Genomic DNA, 27,202 nt, shown 5'->3' with positions numbered 1-27,202 from the left:
AGTATTTGATCAGAGCTTGCTTTCTCCCCCAAAACGTCTACGTAGTCTATGGACATGCCCTACCACTCGCTCCGGAAAGAAGACGACCAGGCCAGCAGTGTATGCTGAGTAAACATTGCGTATTCGATTCCAATCGGGTGTGTCCATCCATAGGCGTGTGCAGGTTTCAATAGGTATCTAAAAGAATTAAGTTAATGATGCTTTTCATGCCTTAGAACTTATAGGCAAATGCTCTGGTGACTTGCGTAGTGACCGTTAATAAAATACATTTTGTTTGGCGTAACCATAATATTTATCCTCGGACACCAAAGGGTAATCCGAGCCATCGATATATTCAGTTTTCCTTGTCGTCTAAACACGCTTAGCAAATACAGCCAAACGCATCCGCACACGACAGCTCACCCCAGTTTGTTTATCTCTACAACACCCGGCCCAGAGAGCACTTGCACACAGTCAGTGTAGTATAGGTACCCAACCTAAAGATAAGATAAATGGCCCGAAAATAAAACTACACCCGGTCGATGCGCGCATTCCGGCAACGGTTCGAACGGTTTGTCCAGTCTGGTCGGCTTGTTAGTCGAGTGAAAATTCGCGCCCGAAAAACGTGGTTATTCAATTGTTCTGCGACGAAACCTTCGGTGAATTTCAATTAGATCTCCTCAGCGCAGTTGTCGCGGATTACAACGATGAAGAGCCTCTTGGTGGTGATTGCCCTCGCCGGCGTGGTGGCATCCGTAAGCGCAAGTAAGTGTAAAATGGGTTAATTTTTGCAGCTCCGGCACAGCCACAGCTTTCGGGGCAGACCGATCTGAACCAACACAGAAGGTTCGGTACGGGCCAAGAGTTACAAAGTGATTAATCAAGACGATTGTTTGAGGGGCAATTCAGCACGCGGTTGGCAAAGGCGTCCTAAAGCGACCAATTCGTGAGACATTTTGACTGTATAAATTAAGCGATATAATTGTCACATTGTATAACGTGGAGTGCATAAAACATAGAGCAGCCGCCTAATTTTTGCAATAGGTGTCAAACTTAGCAAAATATTAGCAAAGGTTTGTTATCTAAACAAATCCCACTGTGCTATCATTATCGTATTATATTAAAGTTACCGTCAGTATTGACTCACTGTTCAAATTTAGAATAAAGGCCACGAGATAACGATATGCTGAAAATCCTCTACATAATATGATAATGACATATGACGGCTTCGGCAGTTGCTTAACCTAGTATCGTCAGGAGGATAAATGGACCCAGGAGGAATTACATACTACACCCAGAATTAGTAGTGGTTATGTGTAATGGTAGCCGTTATCTTTCGGAAGAATTTTCAAAACATTTAAGATTTGTGTCGTTACATCATACACATTTAAAGGGCTCTATTCCTACCATACAACAGTCAAAGTCTACGCTCCATACAAATTTCAATTTTTTTGTATGGACAAAAGTCTACGAGGGGGGAGGGGGGGGTCTGAGATGGCCAAATTTTGGTCTACGTGGTTTATGAACATCCCCCATATAATCTGCCAAACGTTTTCCACTAATAAAAGTGCATTAATTGAACAAAAACCGTACGATAGATGTTTCCTCGGATTTACGGAAATTCCATATTGGTGACACCCAGTGCTGAAAAATTCATTTCGTCATATCACTGACACCACCCCTCAACTACTTGAAGAGCGCATTGCATCAGGTCGAAAAGGGTGCTGATGCACATCCCAAGCAATCAAAAGTTCGGATTCCACTTGAAGAACGAACTCAGAAGATTAAGTTTGGTTCAATTCCGGTTTCATTGAACTTAAATATCCAAAAAGTTACTTACGTATTATGAACTTGGAATTGCATGTACAAGCTTTAGACATCTCTTCAAAACGACATTAAAGTCGAAAAAAAGGTTCAGAAAGAACTTACGTTGAACTTTAAAACAGAGTTCAATCAAATATTAACCGAACGCGTCGTGTTGAACTTTTGCGTGCCTCTAAAACTCAAATATATCTTGTACCGACTTTTCGAACCCTCTAAGCAGAATACCCTCTTCGAATGAGTGTAATCAGTTTCGTACCTTTTAATTCCGCCCTAATTGCTTATCCTTTGACAGATACGCGTGTTTCGACTACCACTTTTAATCTTCCTCAGTGTCAGTTATCCACTCAAGTGGATCCACAATCATATCTCAAAAACAAAACAACATGCATTTCTGATTTTTTGATATGTTACGCCAAATTTCCTGAATTTTCTGATAAAAATATAAAACCAGGGTACCTCTTTGGTCCCGAGACCATGAAAACGTGAAAAAACTAATATATTTGCATATTTTATAGTACTCTTTACATTTTAGCCCCTTTAACGTATTTTTCCTGAAAACTACAATTCAATGGCTTTCAAACAAAAAAAAAGAAAATAAGTTGAGAACTGTTAGTGCTATCGTAGTTACCCACATCGACGTTTTCGGAAAAACATGATTTGGAGATAATCGCGTTTAAAGTTTCAGATATACACACTACGACCTCAACATATACATATAATTCCTTAAATGCAGTTGTCATAAGCAATTAGGGCGGAATTAAAAGGTACGAAACTGATTACACTCATTCGAAGACTCAAATATAGTTCATTTAGACCAGTGATTACCAAACTGCGGCCCGCGGGCCGCATGCGGCCCTCGACAAGGTTTCGTGCGGCCCGCGAGCTGATTTTGAAATGTATAAGAAAGTGGCCCATGCAAAGATTCCATAATGAAAATCATAATATTTTAAAACTTTTATGATAATGAATATTAACTCCTGAAATTTTGCCAATATCATGGAGAGTTTTTCAAAAGAAGTAAGATTTTTTAAAGCTTCACAAATTGTAAAATACTACTTTTTCTAATTTTGTTCCGAAAATATGGTACCGTTATTAACAACAGTTCCGATTAATAACGGTTTGTTTTCTGCAATGAATTTTGGACTTGAGGGGAATTTGTCAATAATAATTTATTTAACCTTTGAGCAGTCGTGTCTTTGACTACCTGCAATGATGACACGCTCACGCTGTGTACCGTAAGCGTGCATTTTTCATGGTGCGTGTAGTCATTCCATTCCCCTAGCAATGCTTCTGGCAATTCCTTTAAATATATCTATTCTAAATCGGCTACAAATACTCGGATGCATTGCTCAGAAAATAATGTCTGCAGATTTTTCTTCATTGGCTTTCTAAGAAATGACACAAGAAAAACTTTTAAAAAATCATCCAGAATTTCCAGTATCTCCAGGCAGTTTTTCGGATTTTTTTCCGAGAGCCCTGAAATGAAATCCCTACAAATCATTCTGACAATTTCTCAAAATCCACGAGATGTCTCACAAAACCTCACAGTTCCAAGATTTTTTTTAAAGAGGGTTCGATATACTTTTCAGGAAATCCTTAAGCTGCAGTGAGAAACTCCATTCATAAATTTGTCACAACTGGATCCAAGGGTTTTACAAGAAATTTGTCAGTGTTCGTGTCTAGAACTTCCACAATTCTGCACTAATAATCTGCGCTATAAGGACGCTGTTAGTTTATCCACAATATTCTTAAGGTGGTCCATGTTGTTCTAGCCAGCGTGAATATTGCTTATTTTTTGTAAAACTAGTAACTAGTCTAAAATAATGGTGTTGTTCTTTACTGTGCATGTATCGCTCCTGTAAGGGGTGAGTATGGCAGCATAATCGATCGCGTTCGCTAATGTCTCGAGTGAAAATCAAAACAATAGATGCGCGGGTGTTTAGTGTTCAGTATTGTGTTGTTCTTTGCTGTGTATTGTGTTGTTCTTTACAGAGAAGAACATTAATCAAGACAATTAGATGATCGGCATTGAACCACAAAAACCCCACAACAATTGGTTAGATCTTTCCAATATTTTTTATTTATAAATAATTCTACTTCATAACTGCATATAAGTTGAAAATTCGCTATTTTCAACATCCTTTCATCTATTGGAAGATGCTTCAGTTCTGGGCTCTTTCTAAGTTGATGAAGGGATTTATAAATGCTTGCAAGGACTTGGCCAGGTGTGTGGAGCTGAGTGAATCTATGACATTGTAGATAGTAGCGACATCAGCAATGTCAATGGAATACAAAAAATAAATATTATTGTCTTGAATTTCAGAATTTCAGTGAAATAAAATCTCCTAGTAACACCAGGTTGTTTAGTTCTTTGCTCTTGTTCAATATTTTCAAAAAATCAAACAAATGGATTGTGTGTTGAATCTTGAAAATAGTTGAAATTATATCTTGAATGACCTGCGGCCCATTGTCTCTTTTCAAAATTCAATTTTGGCCCGCATAGACAGTTAGGCTGAGGATCACTGATTTAGACATATTCCAACAACTTGAAATGTTCCGTTCCGAACTTGTTTTGAACTTACTACTCAAAGTTCGGATAAATATTAACCGTATCAAAAGTGAACTCTACTTGAACTTCGGCGACAGCGGAGCTGGGTAGAAATTCTCATTCAATTAAATCACTCGGAAATCGAGCGAGCGCAGCAGCCACAGCTAGTGTCAATTTCACAAGTTTACTTTATTTCAACGTATTTACTTGTAATCAACGCAAAGCATCCGTATTGAGTCTGTGTGGCTTAAAGGCTGCCCCCGCAGCGGACAACTGTTCTGCCCAGGATTCCGCCGGAGTTTTTTGGGCTGCGGATAAAAGTCTTCCAGCTTTGCTGGCTGGATGTTTTCAACCCCGTCTCACTTATCGCACCAGCGTGACGGTAATCGACGGCTTCAAAAAGTTTTGTCTCGCAGCGTATTTTAAGGTGAATATAAAACGAAGCCACACTTCGAATTTTCAAATGCACAAATCTGAAGAACCGATGGTTGGTTTGCGGTGAAAAATTGATCGATTGGTAACCACCAGCGGGTCACCAATCGATCAACTTTTCAGCGCAGTCCGTCTCTTGGTTCCTCAGATTTGTGCTCTTGAAAATTTGAGGTGTGGCTTCGTTATATATTTCCCTTAAGTTCAGAGAAAGTTCACACTTGTACCTGATTGAGCTATACTAAATGATATCAGCACATTGAGTATAATCCCACAGTTAGGCGCCGGCTTTCAACGAGGAGAACCCGAGTTCAATTCTCAGTATGTAAAAAAAACAACAATAATTATTTCACGGTATAAGTGAGCTTGGATTACACATGTACTAACGTTTCTTAATAATACAATGAATTGTTAGAGCCTCGTAGCCGTGCGGTCAGGGTCACCAAGCTTCCAATCGCACCATGTTATGGGGTGAGGGTTCGATTCCCGCTCCGGGCGGTGAAACTTTCCTTGAGAATAGTTTCTTCTCCGTATCCACTGGTGCATGCTCCGTGTGTCCCTTGTGTAGTGTTTGAGTTTCATTCAGTCTGTGCAGCCTCTGGCTGAAGACGGTGTCCGCGTCTTTTTTAATTACTTTTGGGGGCGTAGCGCTTTTTTTTCATTTTTCGAAGCTAATTTTTAAGCTGAATAGCGTTCCTTTCAGCGACACAAGTGTACTTTTTGTAAACTCAAGTTCGGTCAATTACTTAAAAAGTGAGCTGTATAAAATGCTATTCATCTTCCTTCGAATAGCTGATTAAGCCCAAACATGCTATTTAATCCTAACTTTTGGTTGCTTGGAATACCAGCTAACAATGTTAGATAGTCGTCGGCAAAACCATAAGTAGCAAACCCGTTATTATTGAGCTGCCTCATTAGCGTATCTGCTACGAGAATCCATAAAAGTGGTGATAGAGCTTCCCCTTGGGGGCATCCACAAACACTCAATGTCGAGAAGAGATGTCGGTTCTTGAGCATTTGGTAAATCCAATAGGAAATCATTGGAGATATACCATGACTCCGTGTGGCTTCCAATATGGCATCGAAAGGCACGTTGTGTCAAAAACACACTTGATATCTAAGAAAAACACGCAAACAAGCTTGGTTCACATAAAAAGGCATGTTAGTCAGATGCACATCACGGATGTGATGATCCACAATGCGATCTAAGAAAGAGGTTAAACCGATACGTCTGAAACTATTTGCTTCTTCATACGACGTGTCGTAAGTGTGTCGACACTTTCGGAATAAACTTTACAGTAATATTCTGCCGGGATATATCCCATCTGACGATTTGGAAGGAGCAAAGCTATTTAGTGCCCACTCAGTCGATTCTATAGTTATAATACTCCAAGCCGAAGCTAAATAATTATAACTACAAGAAAAAAAAAACTTCAGCTTCATCCGAAGATGTAATATCCACACATCCGGGGATGTGTGTACTGAATAAACATTCCAAATTTCGTCGTCAGAGGAAGTGAAGTCGCCATTTGGCAAACAAAGTTCGTTCACTCTGAAATCCTTAGATTTTGAAAGGATGTTGTTGAACCGACTGGATTCACTCAAACTGGAAGCATTTGTACAAAGGTTTTTCCAGCCGGATGGTTCAGCAGACCGGATAGGTTTCCTGTAGGCCTTGAGAGCCCACCTGAAAGCTCCTTAACCAGCAGAACGTCGTCTGTTTCAACTCCTTCTACATTGTTACCTGAACTCCGCCAGATCAGAGTGCCAGCAAAGGGTTCCTCTTGTGGTCTTTACATACCGTAGAGGGCCAGCTTCTCCAATAACTTTCCATGATGAAGGTCGTTGTAGTATCAACGGCGTCATCTAAATCACTTGGAGTGTCAATGAATAGCGAGTATCCATGAAATTTGGCCGCAACCAAATCAGTGAAGAGATTCCAGTTGGTTGACCGGAGATTCCTGAAACGCAAAGTTTACGAAGTAACATCCACATGTTCAAGATGTAGCAGGTTGGACGGTTGCCTATGTTAAGTAATCCAAGATCTGTACTACTTAAGAATTCCATTAAACTGGAGCGTCTCAAGTTAATGTCTGAGTTGCCCCAGATGATATGGTGAGCAATAGCTCCATTGCTCCAGTTAGCACAGTAAGGGCAAAATACTGTGGCTCCCTGGTGCTCCACAGGCGCCGTTAGCAATTATGTTTTTATTAGAACTCCTTGGCTATTCACTCCTTGGCACGGTAAGCATACAGCCGCATCACACCATGAATTTGGGGTCACCTGTTTAGTGAACTCTTACCACCGTAACAGGCAGTCCGTACCCAAGTAACCAAAAATTCAGATAAGAGGCAGCTTCATTTTTAAGTAATTTTGGAACTTGTAAGTTCACATAAGCAAGCTAGATATCCTTCGAAACTGATTTGACAGAACTTTAACAGAACTCATGCAGAAACAAAAATGTATCTTTCAGAATCACAACCTTGTTGTGGGTGTGTGATCCATGTCTGAAATAATTGTAATACGCAGAGGAAAAACGAACTGTTCTATTGAACGTTACACAATGGAATGAACAAATTTATTTTCTCAACTGTTTATCTAACTAACAAGTGCATAGCGACGCGGTTACCAGCCTACTTACAACACTCCTCCCTAATCCGCGACGCCTATGAGCTTACAGAACTTCTTTTGCTTCAATACTGCAATCGGTTTTGTAAAGCCATCCGCAGGTTGCTCGTTGGTTGGAATATAGCCAAGTTTGACTTCACCTTGTCGTAAACTGTCATGCACGAAATGGTAACGAATGCTGATATGCTTTGTGCGAGGATTGTATGCTTCATTACCAGCGATGGAGATTGCGGACTGGTTATCGCAGAAAATGGTAATAGGTCCTTCTTCGAAAATTTGAGTACGCAATTTGTTCCACCACATGCCTTCCTGGATAGCGCGAAATAGTGCCATATATTCCGCTTCACAAGAGGATAAAGCCACCGTTGGTTGTTTCTTGACACACCAAGAGATTGCTCCGCCTTGCATCGTGAAAACATACCCGGTTGTAGACTTGCGATTGTCCGGATCTCCTCCCCAATCTGCATCGCTATATCCAATGATATCAGGGGATCCTTGCTTCGAATACTCCAGTTTCTTCTCCGCTGTTCCCTTCAGATATCGTATTATTCTTTTCACGGCTTCCCAGTGTTGCCTTCCGGGGTTCGAAGAATATTGGCTTACAACGTTAACAGCATACGAGATATCCGGACGAGTCACTTGTGCTACGAATGATAGACATCCAACCGCTTCTTTGAAAGGTACACGATCCATTTCCTCCTTTTCGGTCTGGTTTTTGGGTGCCATCGATTTATCCAATTTAACGCTTGGTTCGGTAGGTGTAGTAACTGGGTGGGAATCGGCCATGCCAAACCTCTCGATTATTTCTTCAACGTATCTCTGTTGATCCAGCCAAAGCTTGCCTTCCGCACGATTCCTCGAAATCCGTATTCCTAGACAACACTTTGCTTCTCCCAAGTCTTTCATTTTGAATCTTGTGCATAAATGTCTCTTCAACTGCTTCTTCAAATTCCGATCATTGGTAAATATCAGGAAATCATCCACGTATATGGTAACAAACATCATCTGGTCACCACGAATCATCCAGTATAAACACGGATCAACGCTTGAACGGTTAAGGCCGAATTCTTTCAGGACGACATCAAGCTGCATGTTCCACACACGACTTGATTGTTTGAGACCATAAAGCGCTTTCTTGAGTTTGCAGACTTTGCCGGTCACTGCAGGAAATCCTTCCGGCTGCATCATGAAAATGTCCTCGTCATTCAGCTCACCCTGGAGAAATGCTGTCACCGCATCCATTTGATCAACGTCCAGGTCATGTTTCACTGCCATTGCCATCAAGAAACGCACCGTCGCATACCTTACTACTGGAGAGTATACCTCGTCGTAGTCCATCCCTGGGCGTTGAGAACATCCCTTCACCACAAGTCGCGCTTTATACCGTTGAATGCTTCCGTCGGGACCACGCTTCGTCTTAAACACCCATTTGTTTTTGGTCGCCTTCCGTCCTTCTGGGAGATTGTCCAAGACCCACGTTTGATTCTCGTACAAGGATTTCATCTCGTCCTTCATAGCCTCGATCCAGCGCTTTCGGTCCGGCCGACGCAGGACTTCCTCGTAACTCGTTGGATCATCAGTTGGATTCGCATCGTTCGTTGGCATCTGAGAGGAAACGGTTCCGCCAGTAAATGAACCATAAGAAATAAAATCGTTATACTTGCCTGGACATCGGCGCTCCCGACCGCTGCGCCTTAACCCTTGCTGCATTTCATCAGCTGGTCTACTTGTTTGCGGTGGGAGCGCAACTTCATCGCAAGCGTCTTCAAAATCTTCGCTTCCCAAGCTATCTTTGGCCCGTTCGCAGCTTTGTTCCACAGTTTCTATCGCAGGAACAACAACGTCTTCGAAATACAATTCCATGAATTCTACGGGCTTGACGGATTCGGTACGGCTCGCTTCCGACACTTGAACGCCTTCAGTCAACATTGCTACATCTCGGCTGATTTCGAAACTGTCGCTGGCTGGGTCATACACTCTGTAGCCTTTAGTGTCTTCACAATATCCAACAAAAATGGCTCTCCTGGATTTGGGATCCAATTTCCGCCGTTTGACTTTGGGAACGTGAACCATCACACTTGATCCGAAAATCTTCAAGTGCTTCAGGTTCGGTTTTGCACCAGACCAGGCTTCTTCAGGTGTCTTGTTTTCCAACGCTCGTGACGGACTTCGATTCACCAAATACGCTGCAGTCGATATTGCTTCTGCCCAAAACTCTTTGCCTAGTTTAGCGTCGTTTAACAAACATCTAGCCTTCTCTACCAGAGTACGATTCATTCTCTCAGCAACGCCGTTCTGCTGCGGCGTGTATGGACATGTTGTTTGGTGACGAATACCCTCGGCTTGAAACAGTTGGCGAAACTCTCCATTCACATATTCCGTGCCATTATCCGATCGTACAATTTTGATCTGCTTACCGGTTTGCTTCTCAGCCGGTTTGCTTCTCAGCGGTTTGCTTCTCAGCCAGGCTTTAAAAATCTTAAATGCTTCAAACGCCTGATTTTTATTCTGGAGAAAGGAAACATTCACCTTCCGGCTGGCATCGTCCACAAACGTCATAAAATAGCGGCTGCCTCCTTTCGACGGAACTTCGATTGGACCACATAAGTCTGAATGCACCAACTGCAGTAGCTCCTCGGTCCTCGATTCACTGCTTGGAAACGGTTGTCGCACTTGCTTACCTTCCAGACAGGATACACAGCTGGCTAAAGCTTCATTCTCGAAATCGATACCACAAGCAATTTGTTTCAGCTTCTTCAGACTTGCTTCGTTGAGATGTCCAAGGCGTCTGTGCCACAGTTCAATACCGCTCGTGAGGAAAGCTTGTTCTTGACGGTTCACTCGGTACAGCCCACCATCTTCAACACCAGTGATAATCAGTTCTCCATCTTCGTCCCATACTTCACATTTGTCCGCCGTAAAAATCATCTTGTGACCACGTTTGCAAATCGTACTTACGGATAGTAAATTAGTAGCCAAATCCGGTATCTTGAGCACGCTTCCGACATTCACACAACCTTCACTGCCATCCAGGGATACAGAACCTTTCGCAATTGCCTTCATACTGCTGTTGTTAGCTGTCCCGACATCATGGTTCATCGCCTCTTCATCGATAAATCTTTGTTCCGCTCTCGCCATATGACAGGTCGCGCCGGAGTCAAAATACCACTCGTTCGTCTTCACGTTTCCAATCGCAAAAATACTGCAAAGCCCCTTGGACTTGCTCGGCTTCATCGTAGATTTCTTTTCTGGACATTTCGCAGCAAAGTGACCTGGCTTCTGACAATTGAAACAAATTCTTGAGTCCGTCCTGTCCTTCGACTTCGATGAGCTGGATTTCTTCACATTCCCTTTGCTGTACAAAGCTCCTTCGGTATTGCTACTTACCGGACCACGTTCCAGCTTCACATCTTGCAATATTTTAGCTTTTACAGCGTCCGCCGTCAATGCCGCTCCTGATGCTTCAAGCCCCATAATCATCGGCTCATATTGATCGGGAAGTCCCATCAAGAGGATTGCAGCTAGCCAGGAATCGTCCACCTTAAATCCGATTGACGCCAGCTTATGGCTCGTGCTCATGAGTTCGTCGACGTAAGCTTCTACACTTGCACAGTTTACCAGACGCACCGACGTGAATTTCCGCAGTAATCCAATCTTCCTGGTTAATCCGCTATCTTGAAAGGCCGCCTCCAGCTTCTTCCAAGCTTCCTTCGCGTTGACTGCGTCCTGTACTAAGCTGTAGTTATAGCTTTCAAGGCTCAAACAAATTGTTGCCAGTGCACGTTGCTTGATGTCCTCGCTCAATCCTTCGTCATTGCTTACGGCATTCCAGCTTCCTTCCCGGATTAGAATCATCCGCATAGCAAAGGCCCAAGTTGAATAGTTGTCTCTTCCGCGCAGCTTTTCTATGGCAGGCAGCGCCACGGATCCTCCGTTGACTCGAACACTTCCTGTGACAGCCGAACTTCCGTGTCCTGAACCATCTCCAAACTGGCCGGAACGAGAACTTCCTGAATTCGCCATTCTTCACAAAAACGATACTTCCGCTATTCAACTTTATTCCGATTTGGGTTCTGGGCCCATAACCAATTGTAATACGCAGAGGAAAAACGAACTGTTCTATTGAACGTTACACAATGGAATGAACAAATTTATTTTCTCAACTGTTTATCTAACTAACAAGTGCATAGCGACGCGGTTACCAGCCTACTTACAACAGAAATTGCTTCTGATAATTATTTTCCGCACATGTCGCTGTATGTAGATTTGAACTGGATCCTCCTGCGTGATAGCCTGCTGATTTATCGCTGCGTTGCTGAAAACACTTGACAAAGTCAAACTAACTTCACTACGGATAAGGAGAGTTCGACTGTTACGATCTATAGAGCTACTAATTTCGGCACTGCAGTCTTAGATAATTGAAACGATAGTTTTAGATTTCTCCCAACGTTTCGACTCGTATTAGAGTCTTCTTCGGCGAAATTAGTAACTCTAAAGCTTCACTACTGTTCAGCAGCTTGAAAGCTGCTTAGGAGGCTAACAAGACTCATGGTTAGCCTCTTAAGCAGCCAGAATGTTCCATTCGGAACATTCATCTGAACTTCATGGGTAGTGTTATTCTTAGCCAATGAATTAACTACATCGGCTGTTTTCCTACTCTCCGCATCGACCAATGTGGCGCTAGCTCCTATGCGCGAAAAATCGCTAAGAGTAAATCCCAAAAATATTGTATGGCGAATAGCATCTAAAGGCAAATTTATCGAAGTGGAATACATGTGGGATTGTAGACATCTCTATCTACATGTGTGCTCTCTCAATCGCAGACGACCGCCCGACTACGACCCCATCGCATAGGAGGAGAACAGTATTAATCGGTGAGAGCTATCGTGCGGTTGTTTTTCTATTCGAAGAATATACGTCTTAAACTGTATTGCCGTGTTTCAATTATCGCGATATCCGAGGTTTTCAGCCAGAACGCGTATCCCTTTTTTTCCAGGTTGGAAAAGTGTAGTGAGTTAGCCAAAGTTGCTACATACATTATTCGAAAAAATATTTGGTAGTGGTTGTGCACAATGGTGACTACTATTAAGTCTACCAAATATTTTTTCAGAAAAAGCTTTCTATTTCAAGTAATTCAAGATTAGATGCTTTTCATCATACAAAATAAAATGGATTTACTCCTGCTGATCAACTGTGGGTGTGCGCCAAGCGGGTAGTCCATTGAGACAACCGCTACCGAAACTACACAGTGGCCTGGGACACGGTTTATGCGGGAAAATATAAAAAAATGCAAAAACACTAGCTCCTGTATACTTTTTAAGTTCTCTTTTGGTTCCATATCAACTGTGCAAAATTTCAGATCGATCGAGATAACTATATTTTGGCGCCCGCCATTCTTAAATAGTTTTTCATATCATTTACTATGGGGAAAAAATATTTCCTCAAAGAAAAATCACTAAGGGTTACCCCTTGATCACTAAAAATAAGTCTACAGAAAACTTCATAAGAAATCAGACCTCCGAAGACTGCAAAGAAATGCGACAATCGTGGAAAAAGTTATTAAGCCTTACCCAATCGATAATGACGAGATTTTATTATTTATTGTGTTGTCTTACATGTTAAACAGCGTTCCCATGCTATTCGGATTGCAGTCAATATTTTTTTTTTCAAATCCCTTAGATCGCTTTGCGGTCTTCAGAGGGTTGGTTCATCATAATCATTCCAACAGAAATCATTCATCGATTACAGGGGTTAAGGGGAAACCTGTGGCGATTTTTCTAGTAAATAATATGAAAACTTAAAACAGTTGGCGCTAAAATATAGCATCTCCGATCAAGCTGAAATTTGGCACAGTTGATATGGGGCCAAAAAGGAACTCAAAAAGTGCACAGTATTAAATTGTCCTTTTGTGTCCCACGCTACTACACAGTTATCGGGGCTTATCGAGAAAAGAAGTTAATATTGATGATCAACTTCATACAGGCACAAACAACCGAAGAGTCAATTGAATGATCAGAAACAAGTCAATTAATATTCCGCTGGAAAGTGGATAAATGAGTAGGTTATCTATCTTAATTTCAGCTTCAAATATCGGTTGATACTGACACTTCGCAATACAGATGAAACAGTTTTTTTTCCATAGAAATTCGGGGTTCGGGGTCTGATTGAGTCCTGTTATAGAATGCGCCTGAATTGCTGATAAATGTCAACAACTCGGATACATTTAATTATATTTTACACAGCTTCTATCATCTTTGACTACGAAATGACTGAATTAATGAAGAGGAATATCAACAATGTCATTTTTTATTTGAATGTTCAATACAGAAATAGTCAAGTTCACACTGTTCTTTCTCAATTATCATAAAAAATCACTCCTAGCCCAAAAAAATCAACAAAATTTGGTCCACGTTGAACCAAAATAACCCAATCTAATTAACCCAGAAATTTCTCAATCCAATTAATTCAGGACGCGTGCCATTGTAATAAGTACAACACTACTGAAAAACCTCGCTCCTCGTATACAACGGAAACGCGGAAGGAAGTAAAGCGCCTTTTGAAGTGAGGTGAAACGCCCTCTAGCATTTCCCGTTTCTATATTTATGTAAAGAAACACCTAGGGTCTCCATAAAACTCATCACAGCAGCAACTGAAGAAGAAGGAGTCGCATGGTAGTTGGTGTGTCAATGTCACATAACCAGCGCACAGTTGGAGCAATGCCGTTGGAGTTGGAACCAGGAGTGAATCATTACACAATTATGTCACCAGACACAAATCATACTGGTAACGTGATTGACAACAATCTTGTGTTATCAGATAATCTCCGACATGCCGACAAATTTTCCTCGGAATCGGAACGAACCACTTTAAAAAGATGGAATCGACGACGTTTGCGTGTATAACACATCCAAAGCAGTACACTCGAGTATCGACACAGTAGCCCAAACTGTGGTTGACGAGATAAGCTGCATGCTGATATAGGTAATAGATAACGATCCAAAATGTGTGGTCGATTGATAAGAGAAGTAAGATCGAATGAAACCGGCATATTTTTTTTTATTATAGAGGTTTTAAACCATCTGGTTCATTCGCCTCTGTGAAAACCGTCATATGACTGTAAGAATGAATTCCATTTTTTATGATATCGTACAAAATTTGGATCAAAATGTTCTAATGTTGGCGTTAAACAAATCGTAAACCATGAGAGCGTTTGCCAAAATGTATTCCACGATTAGTAAAGTCATTCTGTGGCACATTCTATCATGCTGTACATGGCATTGTGTTCATCAGTGGGCCTATATGCTAAGAATATGTAGAAAAAAATATGACTTCGCCAATTCACAGTATATTTTCGTGCAAATACCTATGTATTATTTCTAGCATAACTTTGCATTGGCGGCACAGCATGGTCAAAATTTTATCTCAATGACGTCATATAAATCATCGGGAAGAAACTGCCTACGGCAAAAAACTTCTACGATATCATCGGAATTTCTCAATGGTTGAATTAGAAATCTTAGATGAACAACGTATATATTATTTTCGCATATGAATTATTTTTAATACCGATGTGGATGCAGATTTAATGTATACTTCTCTCCTCTCCTTTGCTATGTGTAGCGTCCCCTCTGAAACAAAGCCTACTTCAATTTTGTCCATCTCAGACCCCCCCCCCCTCGTAGACTTTCGTCCATACAAAACAATTGAAATTTGTATGGAGCGTAGACCATGGCCAGACCACCCCCTTCCCCTCAAAAAGTCTACGTGGTTTATGAATGGTTCCTAACTAAGAGCTTCCTTCGAAAATGACCATTTTGCACGTGTGTATCGTGTGCTAGGCACGAAGAAATTCTATGCCCAAGAAAGTCAAGGAAATTTCCATTACGAAATCGGAATCGAAAACGTCAACATAGAAATTGGGTGCTAGTAATGGACCGTGTGCCTATAGTGGACGCCTTACATAAAAACTCAAATAGGTATAAATGCCTAAATCAAATGATTTTGAGCAAATTCCACGGGGGAACGTCAATTACATTGCTGCACAGCAGTTCCTGGCAAACGGATTGCCCAGTAGCCACAAAACTCAAATAGGGGAACGGAGCCCATCATCACCTTATTGCTCTCATTTTCATCCTATCGAAAACAAAGCTAATATGCGCTATTTATTTTGTTGTTTATTTTTGTATTTTTTGTTTGAAGTGAGCCATGCTCAATGTTCACTGGGCAATGGGCATGCATGATAACAAAAAGAATGGAGACAATTGGTGCTTAAATCGTCTGTCCTTGGAATAAGTAGGATGAACATAAGTACATAGGCTTAAGGGGTACACATACCCTATTTCAACAATTTGATGAATGTAAACACTCAAAAGGGTCCACTATTGGCACAGTCAGGAGGGTCCTCTATAGTTTACTGACGGCACCGAGGCAGATTACATGGCAATCAAATGGGGGTCCACAAGGCACCAAGATATGTGTAAACAATCCTATTATGTACCCTGGTGGGGTCCATTATATGCAACGTCGCTGCATATTTTCAAATATGTTTATTCTACTGGAATAATGTATTAATGTTGTATGTTTGACGGCCTTGAACCTAGCAGGATGTTGTGGTCAATATGGCACGCTGAACGTGCACTACACCATCGTGGTGCGAAAAACCTTAGAAGAGTTAAAAGAGGGGACGAGACTTGTTATAAAATTTCACTTTGGGACAAACCCTTGAGGTAACATTGCTAAATAGCCGCAGAAGTAAATTTCGATGGCTCAGAGAGCCCATCACTAGCACCCAAATCATAGTCTTATTGAATACACATCCGTTCGTTTACCGCTGCGGCCATCTGGGTCCTACAACTCTGTATCATACTGATCGTATCTATTTTAATTGAATGACCAGCAGCAAAGATATTATGATTTTTTTTTACATTTTCCCCCACAGATTTCTGTTTCGTTTGCAACACCCGAGATGACACCGCTTGTCTGCATCCAGAAGGAACTCTCCTGATGCGAGATTGCCACGGTTCCAATAACAACACCTGCTTCACCCGGATAGTCAGTAAGTGTCTCCCATGTACCCACAAACCTTTTCCGACAAAGGCTAGGGTTACCCGGGCAGAGTTCAAGTACTGACGATCAAAATGTGATATTGGTTTGTTTGAGATGAGAGGTAAAACTACTGAAAATAATAGCAAAAATTTGTTCTTGAACCATCTAACCAATAGCAAAATATGATATTTGAAGATCAATCAAATAGCTCACTGCTATTAGCTAGATCTTACCAAGAGCTAAATGTGCTATGATGATGATATTCCAGGAGTAAAATTATGATATTATTTTCAGTACTTTTACCTCTTATCTCAAACAAACAAATATCACTTTTTGTTCTCCATATCAAAATATGCTATTATTGAGCTCTTTTCCTCTGCTCGAGTATCCACTGATTGGAAGTGATAATTTGTCTCACGAATATTTTTTCTCGCCCACCGCCAGACCGTGAAATCGAGCGAGGTTGTTTGGCGACATTGAGCGTCGCGGACGTGGCCAACTGCAACGCCGATACCGTTTGTGAGCTGTGCCATGACGTCGAAAACCAGGGTCGATGCAACGGTGCGGTAAGTGGACATCCTGATGCTTTTTTACATTATTCATACGATAACGATACGGCGATGTATGTAGGTAGCTGCAAATGCCTCCTCGTAAAATATGTGTAACATTGACCATGGGCACACTTTCGGTTACGAAGGTCACGGTGGAGCATGAACATAGGTTATACGCACTTCCGCTGGTTCAGTGCGTAAGTTTCAATGGCATAACTGTTTAAAATTAATCAGTTCATGCAATCATCATGCTATAATCATAGCCTACTAAAGTTCTTTATGCAATTCAGTATCGTAATATCCATTTTATAGGACACATTTTGGTATCATAATGGCCATTTTTTCCGAACTGGTTCATTATGCAACTGAAATGAGTTGCATAATGAAAAATAGTTGCATAATGTTCATTATGCAACTCATTTGAGTTGCATTATGAACATTATGCAACCCAAATGAGTTGTATAATGAAAAAAATCATTGCATAAAATTTTGTATGCCACTCGTTGCAAAACTCGATTTTTGCAGCACTCTTCGTGTTTATCCAACTCAGCGTTGGATAAATGTACGACTCGTGCTGAAAAAATCAACTTTTTGCAACTCGTCACATAAATAACTATTACCAAGAGCAAGTAGTATAAATATAATTCTCTTTCGTGGAATGATGTACATTTCCGTAATAGGTGGTTTATGTAAGTGTGATAACAAAGATTACAGGAAGCAGCGTTCCATGAATTATCTACATAATTATGCTTCCATTAATCAAAATATCCCAAACATGATAGTATTATGCCTACACAGAAGAAAAAAAACCTGAAACCTACAGGCCATGTAAAGATTAGAACGTTTAAACTTCGGATTCATTAAAAGATTTTTGTTTGTCTGCAATATTGTCAGCAAGCTTTATACCGCAGCGAATCTGTAAGTTTACAATCTAATGGAGAAATTTGTTGAATGTAAAGGAGGTAATTTTGTTGGAATTTTATAAGGTACACCAGGGCAAATTGAAACGGGTGGGGCAAGATGAAACACGAAGTTGTGAAATAGATTTCAATACAATTTGGAAATTTGTCCTTCACGAAAAGATTGTTTGAATCAAAAACTATGTGTTATGGCGATCAAACTGTTTATCATCATTAGAAAACATCATGTTAACCCACTGTTTCGTCTTGCCCCACCCGTTACAACTTGCCCCAGTGTATCTTGTTTTTTTTATTATTTTTATTGTTTTATTTCATCACAACCAATGTCTTGGATTCTTAAAATTCAAGAAATTATTGCTTTTTGAGAAACTATTGCTTCATGATTCCATTTCTAACAGTCAACTTTGATGCCTTTCTATTAACCATTTAAAAGGCAGTGACAACTCCATATATTGCCACTTACTGTTTTATATTTTTCTGCTCTATAACAATTCATTTCTAACTTTTTTTTGAGTTTACGCAAAATTGGGATTACCAAAAACGCTTGGTATTTTTTTTTTTTTTGGTACTGAACAAAGCATAGGTCGGACTCGATTATCCGGGGGTTCAATTAACCGGGGGCCCGATTATCCGGGGTTCGATTATCCGGGAAAAACGGCTCGATTATCCGGGGAAAAGTTTGTTTTTGCTTTGTTTACAAATTTTTAGATTACAATATGTCAAAAAATGTGATAAACATCAAATACAACACCTGTAAGTAGGATTTTGCCTATTTGTAAATTGTTTTTATTTTTTCACATTTTTCAACTAAAATTTCATTTTAAAAAAAAACATGGTTGTAATAATACCAAACGTTGAGTTTAGGCACTACAACGTTATGTATGTTAGCTTCTATGTTTAACAAACAGTTTTTGATTGAAGAACATCAAAAATAAAAGAAAAGAAGCATGGCTCGATTATCCGGGTGATTCGATTATCCGGGTGAAATAATTTTGGAGTCACCCGGATAATCGAGCCCGACCTGTACAACAATTTGGGGGCCGTTTATAGTCTCATAAATAAATTAATGCCGCGTGAAGAAATTTAGCTCGAATTTATTATAAAACTGACGATTTGTTAAATATTTTGAAAATTTTTCAAATTATGGGTTTACATAAGCTGAAGCTGAACTACAATGTGTATATTATGGCTTAACCCTTTGGAGCCGGAGGGTTCATACAGGGGATAGACAAAATGATCGGGAAAGGCAAAATTTTCACTTTTCAAAAAGTGTTCAACTAGCTGTAACTTTTCGAAAAGTGCATCAAAAAATTCTCAAATTTTTACTGTAAGTTCATCAACTAGATGTGTATCAGTGGTCCGAAATTAGAAAAGATCGGGCCATTCTCCACGAAGTTATAAAGATTCTTGGAAAAGGTAAAATTATCCGATAGCCAACTTTGAGCTGTTATATCTCCGGATTCAACGAACCAATTGAAATGAAATTTTGACCATTTATGACTTATATAATAAGTTATGAAAAACCATTGACTTAACTCAATATTTTGAACACGGAAGAAAATTATAACGATTAGATTATTTTTCTAATAAAACACCAAATTATCCAAAATACCAACATCGTTTAAAAATTCAAGATGCAAATTATAGTTCATTGATTTTCCTCTAATTGACTTATATATAAATGTGATTTGAAGGAAAGTAACAACATAGCCATCAATAAATTGAAAAAGTAATAGAATGCATATCAAAAATAGACCAATTTACTAAAAAATCGTGAAAAAATTAAAATCGCTATAATTTTGTCCCTTGTTAAAAATTTGAAGAAGTCAAATGTTTTCCAGAGTTCATGATATAAGTCATGAATGGTCAAAATTTCATTTCAATCAGTTCATAGGCTAATCCAGCTGACCCCCAATTGTAGAGGCGCTTAATGAGATAAGGAGAAAATCGTTTGTTTACATAAAAAAGTCAATTTTTTGTCGTCAAATTTTACTCATTTTTTGCTCTAGAAGTTGCTATTTTCCATTTGCAATGGCTTCCATTATCATCATTCTTGATGCCCACGCCGACAGAGATCGGATTGGCCAGCTAACAAAAAATCCGGAAGATCGCCCGCCGGAGGCATAGCAAGAGCTTCTCAAATTAATCACATAAATTATTCGTAAGTACCTACCGGATCTAAGCGCATCTGAAAGAGGAGTAAATTTTCTTTCCAAAAAGTGCTCGTTTGTTTCTTTACGATGCGGAATTCGATACGAAAACGTGAAAAAAGTGCACTTTGCCTATGCTGCGCCATGTGAAATTTTGGAGGAGCCACGTTTTTCATAGGGTTCTCATTCCTGCCACCAGATGCGGAGGGATCGTTAGCTTCCGTTGGATTCACCTATTGAATCCGGAGATAAAACAGCTCAAAGTTGGCTATCGGATATTTTTACCTTTTTCAAGAATCTTTATAACTTCGTGGAGAATGGCCCGATCTTTTCCAAATTTGAACCACTGATGCACAACTAGTTAATGAACTCACAGTAAAAATTTGAGAATATTTGATGCACTTTTCAAAAAGTTACAGCTAATTGAACATTTTTTGAAAAGTGAAAATTTTGCTTGTCCCGATCATTTTGTCTATCCCCTGTATATGACCCCAACATAGAAACGGCTTATAAATTCACCCATTCGATAAAACAGAATACTGTCTTCGGCAAAGTTGTTGAAAATTGAGTCCTCTATTACGGAAAAATAGGAATATTTGTATTTGGGACTTCATTGATAACCTAGAACATCCTGAACACCATGAAATTTGGAGAAACCGAAATAATTTACATACCAGTTGTTCTAAAAGCTGAACTTGGATGTGGGTTACGTTTATGTGTATTTATTTAGCCTTCGTCAAGAATATTAAAAGGTGTTTTATATTCTCGGATGTTCTAGGTGTTCCAAACTGTCCTATAGTGAAGTCCTTCAAATCTACAATGAAAATGTTATGTATTTTCGCCACAAATAATAGTATTGCATAACCTACTGGGATCCGTGAAGCTCTTGACATCTACAATGTCATTAATAGACACTATAGGGATATTCCAGGTCAACTAAACTACCTTTGAGTTCAGAACTTAAGATCAACACTTGTAACAGTAGCCATCAGTAGGTCGGCTCTAGAGGCACGTTCTCCTCCATTTGGGAAATTTGTGCCAGAACAGTAACAGTAGCCATATCTGTTATACTGAGTAACGTTGCATAATCAAACGCGATTACTGGACCAATCTGAAGTCTACCAGCTTATTATAAACCTTTGGAACATTCAGAGTCATCCAAACTGTTCTATAATGAAGTCTTTCAAATCTACAAGAATAACTTTATGTGTTTTCACCATAAAAAATAATATGTATTTCATAATCTGCTGAGATCCGCGAAGCTCTTGAAATCTCAAATATCATTTATAGACACTACATGGATATTACAGATCAGCCAAACTACCTTAGAATTCAGGGCTTTAGGTCTACACTCGTAACAGTATCCATATCTGTTATACTTTGTACCGCTGCATAATCAACCGCAGTTACTGGAGCAATCAGAAGTCTCCTTTTCATTATAAACCTTTGGAACATTCAGGGTAACAACAGCCATATCTGCTATACTGAGTAACGTTGCATATTTATCCGTGGTTACTGGAACAATCTGAAGTCTACTTTTTTATTATAAGCCTTTGGAGCATTTAGGTTCATCCAAACTGTCTATAATGAAGTCCTTCAAATCAACAAAAAAAAAAACTATGTGTGTTTTCGCCACAAATAATAGTATTGCATAATCTGTTGGGATCAGCGAAGCTCTTTAAATCTCAAATGTCATTTACAGACACTACAGGGCTATTCCAGGTCAGCTCAACTATCTTGGAGTTAACAACTTCAAGTCAACACTCGTAATAGTAGCCATATCTGTTATACTGAGTGACACTGCATATTCAACCACAGTTGCTGGAGCAATCTGAAGTTCACTAGCTTATTATAAACCTTTGGGACATTCAGGTTCGTCCAAACTGTTCTATAATGAAGTCTTTCAATTCTACAAGAATAACTTTGTTAATCGTATAATCGTATCGTATAATCGTAGCTTTGTATAATGGAAGAAGTAACCGATACACCTGTAGACTTACGGATCTAAATTCAAGAACAGTTTGGATAACCAAGGATATCCCGACTGACCTGATATTGTCTATTAACCTTTTAGAAGATATACTGGATAGATAGATTACAAATCGTAGCTTTGTATAATGAAAGAAGTTACCGTTACACCCGTAGACTTAAGATATCCAGAAAAAAAATATTCTTCATAATATTCCATCATGTTTATGCTATTGACCACCAAAACTACAGAAAAACGTAGAAAAACTCCATAATAACGCTTGGAAAATGCCGGCTTCAAAGGGTTAAGCCCCAATCCACTCAAAAAATCTCTTTTTCATTTTTTGTCGAAGTCCAGAGAAAAAGTACCCTAAATGGGCAGTGACAACAATATTGCATCCTCTAAAGCCCGAAAATTCTTTCCAAAAAAATCTAAAAACCAAAAAAATCTTTCAAAAAATCTTCCATGGACTTATCCGGAAATTTTCTTCAGGGAATTGTTTATAAATTCCTCCTATTCAACAAGTTCCACATGAATTTTTTCAGAGCATCTTGCATATTTTACTTCTTAAATTCCTCCATTTCTATCCATGAATCTGAGCAGAAACTTCAGTGATTCCTTAAAAAATTCGTCCTGGGATTCCTTCAGAAATTTCTTTAAACATTTATTCAGAATTTTCCGGTGCTGGCAGTGGTGGTCAACCTCGCGAGTTACAGAAGGTTAATAAAACTTTCAGTGATGGAATAGTTTCCAAAAATTCCACAGTTTTTCAGAAAATGTAATCAAAAGTATCTTCAAAAAATTATACTTCGGATTTATTTTCAATGATTTCCCAGAAATTTCCACGGCAACTTCTAATTTCTCCACAATTTCTGTCCGCAAATCTTCCTGAAAACTCTTAACAAATTCATCCAGGGACTCTTTTAAAAAAAATGTGTGAGATCCATTCGGGCATTTTCTGCAGGCATTTTTATAGAAATTGCCCTAAGGGTTCCTTCACAAAATTTTCGAGAGATTCTTTCTTTCCCTTGGTTTTTATTATAAATTCGACTAATAATTTCTTCAGAAATATCTCCAGATTTTCCTTTAGAGCTTTCTTTACAAATTTCTCTAAAAATTACTTTGAAAAAACTTCCATAGATTTTTCGATAATTGTTTCATGGACCTTTGCTGAAATTCATCCTAGTATTTATTTAAACATTCTTTTACGAGTTCATGAAAAAATTCTCCCAGGGGTTCTTATAGAAATTCTTCTGGGATTCATCCAGGAAATCCTAAAGAAATTCAGTCAGAAATTCTTCCATGAAATCTTCTAGCGACTCCTTTAGATTTTAAAATGTCCTCCTAAGACTTCTTAAGAAAGTCTTGCACCAATAGCATGCAACAGAATTCCTTTGGAAAATACTGCAAAAGTTCCTTTTAAAAAGAATCTTGGATAGATTGCTCCATAAATTTATCTATGAATTTCTTCAGATTTTTTTTTCATGGAGGAATCAGAAATTTTTCAAAGCATTCATCTAGAAAACCTTTCATGAACTTTCTCACAAATAATCCATGGATTGTTTTTTTTTCAGTACATTGAGAATCAGAAATTCAGGACTCCTTCAAAATTTTCCTACAATCTTTCTAAAGATTTTTCTCCAAGGATTGCTTTATAAATTCTGCAAGATTATTCACCTTCCAGGGTGCGCGCCATCGAGCAGCTGACACTGAACCGCGCTCGCGCTGTATACGACGAGCGAGGTTTTTGGGTAGTACTGTACTTTTTACAATGGCGCGTGTTACAATTCCTCGGTTGAGGAAATTCTCAAAATTTCTTCACATTTTTTTAGATATTTCTCCAAGACATTACTCTTCAAGTAATTGCTCCAAGAGTTTCTTCAGAAATTGTTTTACAGCGTCTGTCAGAGTTTTTTTTTAGGATTTTTATGGGAAGGCTGGAAGACAATCTTGCAGAGATTCCTGCAAAAAATCACTCAGAGATTTCATCAGAAATTCCGCCGGGTATTCTTCTATATATTTTCTCGAAAAATCCTCCAAGCGTGCCTCTAGGAATTTCTCTAAAAAAAATTTCTTCTGGAATTTCTTCAGAAAATCCATCTATGGATTCCATATTCCTGATTTTTCAAAAATATTTTCAGGAATTCATTTATAACTTTCTTCAGTTTTTTAAATTCTTTCTGAAGTTTTTTCATCAATACTTTTGGAAATATGTTTAGATATTTCTTCAATATTGCAAGAATTACTTCAAAAATTTCAGCAGGTATTTTTTCAAAAGTTGTTCCATTGGTTCTTTCAGAAATTTTTCTAGCAATTCCTCAGGAATTGCTCAAACTGTTCCTTCAGAGATTGCTTCAGGAATTCATCCATGGGAATGTACCAGTGAAGGGGCACTGAAACCGAGGAATCTTCACTAACTAGCTCTGATTTTACCACGATAGCTTGGGTCTCCAGTTAACCTAGTGGTTAAGGCTATGGATCGCCAATCTGGAGACGGCGGGTTTGTTTCCCATTCCGGTCGATAAAATTTTCTCGACTCCCTGGGCATATTGTATCATTGTACTTGCCTCACAATATACAAATTCATGCAATGGCAGGCAAAGAAAGCCCTTCAAATAATAACTGTGGAAGTGCTCAAAGCTTAATGTTCTTGAAGCGAGGCAGGCCAAGTCCCAGTGCGGACGTAGAGCCATAAAGAAGAAGAAGAAGAAGAAGCACTGGAAATAATTTATCACACATCTTGTCGTCAGTAATCTGCAGAAGCATTACAATGACCTTTTTATGGAATTTGCTACAAATTTTGGAATTCAAACAAGCGGAGTACAAGACAGTATAAAGAATCCACCAAAAATATCAGGAATATATTACAAAATCTTGAGTTTGTTAGAAAGCTTCGAGGAAAAGTCTGACAAATGGGCAGTTTGCATGCAACCATCAAAAATGATTTTTTTTTTAATAAATAAAAAAAAATCAAAAATGGTGTATCTGCTAAGGGATCTGCGAAAAATATCGCCAGAAAATCACCCCATATACTCTGCTCATCGTGATCATCGAGAAAGCGAGAGATATTTATAAAAAATGAAGTCAGAAAGATACTTCCCTTAAGGTATTTACGGAAATATATGGAAATAAGTATGTCATGAGGTATGCTTTGGCATTATTAAGGGTGCTACACAAAACGTTTATTAATATGAAGTGTTCCACGTTTCAAAAGTATGAAAACCCCTGCTTTATAAGTCATCATAATACAAAGTTTTAAACTTATTGGATAATTAAAATTTTACCCTTAAAAATGTACATAAAGTCGATGGTCTATATAATCGAGGGTCCACTAAATCGAAGTATACTTGGATTACAGAAAAACAGACGTAACACTTAGAACAAATTTTATTTAAAAAAAAATCGTCATGAAAACATAATCGCCCAATGCTAAACGTACTGTGCCGGGCTGCCACTAGATGGCGGTAGTGCGCAAACGTCAAACAGGAGCAAAAACTATCGCCACCTAGATTTTTGAGTTTCTTCCAAACAAAATTCGTTATGTTAACGTAATCATGTACATTATCATTTCCATAATAGTATGTGCTAACAACTCTTCTAGTTTTCTCGGCCTTATAAAGTGTTTAACATTTTGAACCAAAGCCAGGTGATCATCCAAAAATATCCATATCTAAATCCATCCCTGCATCAAATTTGTCATACATCACTGAACATGGTCGCTTCTCTAGTTCTAAAAGTATGTAAATAATTTTTCTTGCTTTTGGATTTCAGTAAAATTTATTGACCACACCATCAGTTTTTCTATAAATTCAAGATTAAAAATATAAACTATGCATCACGCCAATTTTGAAACTCCGATAAAAAACATGTTTCAAGGGGTTATGTTTCAAGAAACCTCTTTAAATGGTAAATAGCAGTGCTCTCTTTGTCTACTTTCTCTTTAATTACATTGGCAACATTATTGGTAGTGCTGCCTGCAATACCATCACTTTTACTATCATCTCATTCAAGGAACGAAACAAAATCTGAAAAAAAAAACAAACTGAAGAAACAGAGCGCTGTCAAAGATGTTTTTTTTTTGCAGATTCTTCTTCTTCTCCATCTCCTTATTTTTCTTATGTGTCTCCTTATTCCTCTGGTTCCTCTTCTTCTTCATCATCATCATCTTTTGTTTTACTTCTGCTCCTTCTTTTATTTCTTCTCCTTATTCTTCACCTCAGTTTTCTTCTTAGACTTATTCTTCTTCTCCTCCTAGTTTTTCTGATTTATAATTACATGCTAGATCTTTTCAAATATTCCTTTACGAAATTCATCACGAATGATGTGAAAATTCCGCTTGGAACTGTTCATTAACATAGCCTGAATTGCGTGAAGCAATTTCCCATTTAGATATTATTGTTTTTTTTTTTTTACTAGTTCAGATTTCTCATATTGTGGGAATTTATTTTCTAAAAGCCGCTTGAAAAACTCGGCCAACGATTATTTATTTCTGCTGCATTAGAAATTAGGCATAAGAAATTCATTACTAATTTGACAGACACCTAATAAACTTTTTCTGCTCTATATGTTCGAAAGTTTCCACTTCCATCACTCTAAGCTTTTCCCATTTTCCCACTCATTCCAGGTCTTCCCGGAGCACAGACTGCACTGCCACCAGTGTACCGGTACCACTAACGATACCTGCGGCGAGGAAATCACCACCACCGCTCGGCTGTGCCGTTTCTTCGACGTGCAGGACCAGTGCTTTGTGAACGTTGTCGGAGATCGTGTGGAACGTGGCTGCCTATCGGAGAGCGAATTCTGCCGGACCACCGAGCAAAACTGCCACGTCTGCGATGGACATGGATGCAATTTCCGACACTATGCCGATGGTGCCATGAGCATTGTGGTGTCGATGAAAACACTGATAGTGGCTTTGCTGGCGGCCGTGGCCTACGGTAGCCTCAAACAGTAAAATGTCGCGGGCTGGTTGTGGGAGTGTTCATTCGGAAGCAGCGTGCAGTCAAATAAATTAGATATTTATGATATGGGACGAATAACTAGAAATGATTGTCTGGACAACTATCGGAAGAAAGAAAGGCTGTCGAAAGATTGCACATTTGACATAAATTTTAACGAAGTTCGAGAATAAATTTACTAGAAGTGAATTAATTAAGCTA

General features: G+C 39.1%; 1 protein-coding gene across 1 annotated transcript; it reads left to right on the top strand.

Moving 5' to 3' along the window:
• The first annotated feature begins 409 nt into the window (after positions 1–409).
• On the top strand, positions 410–27,202 carry LOC109419378 (uncharacterized). Its single transcript, XM_029879297.2, has 4 exons — positions 410–744; positions 16,347–16,463; positions 16,898–17,019; positions 26,668–27,202. Exons 1-4 carry the CDS (start codon positions 687–689, stop codon positions 26,995–26,997), a joined length of 627 nt encoding a protein of 208 aa, XP_029735157.1. The 5' UTR covers positions 410–686; the 3' UTR covers positions 26,998–27,202.

Source organism: Aedes albopictus, chromosome 3 (genome assembly GCF_035046485.1).
Source record: "Aedes albopictus strain Foshan chromosome 3, AalbF5, whole genome shotgun sequence".
NCBI classification, from domain to species: Eukaryota; Metazoa; Arthropoda; class Insecta; order Diptera; family Culicidae; genus Aedes; species Aedes albopictus.
This window is presented reverse-complemented; position numbering and strand designations above follow the sequence as displayed.

What these genes read in the sequence shown, in the direction of transcription:
- LOC109419378 (XM_029879297.2), top strand. Translation starts at nt 687, where the DNA reads ATGAAGAGCCTCTTGGTGGTGATTGCCCTCGCCGGCGTGGTGGCATCC. An exon ending in CTGCTTCACCCGGATAGTCA is followed by an intron (nt 16,464 to 16,897) that starts GTAAGTGTCTCC and finishes GCCCACCGCCAG; the next exon opens with ACCGTGAAATCGAGCGAGGT. An exon ending in AGGGTCGATGCAACGGTGCG is followed by an intron (nt 17,020 to 26,667) that starts GTAAGTGGACAT and finishes CACTCATTCCAG; the next exon opens with GTCTTCCCGGAGCACAGACT.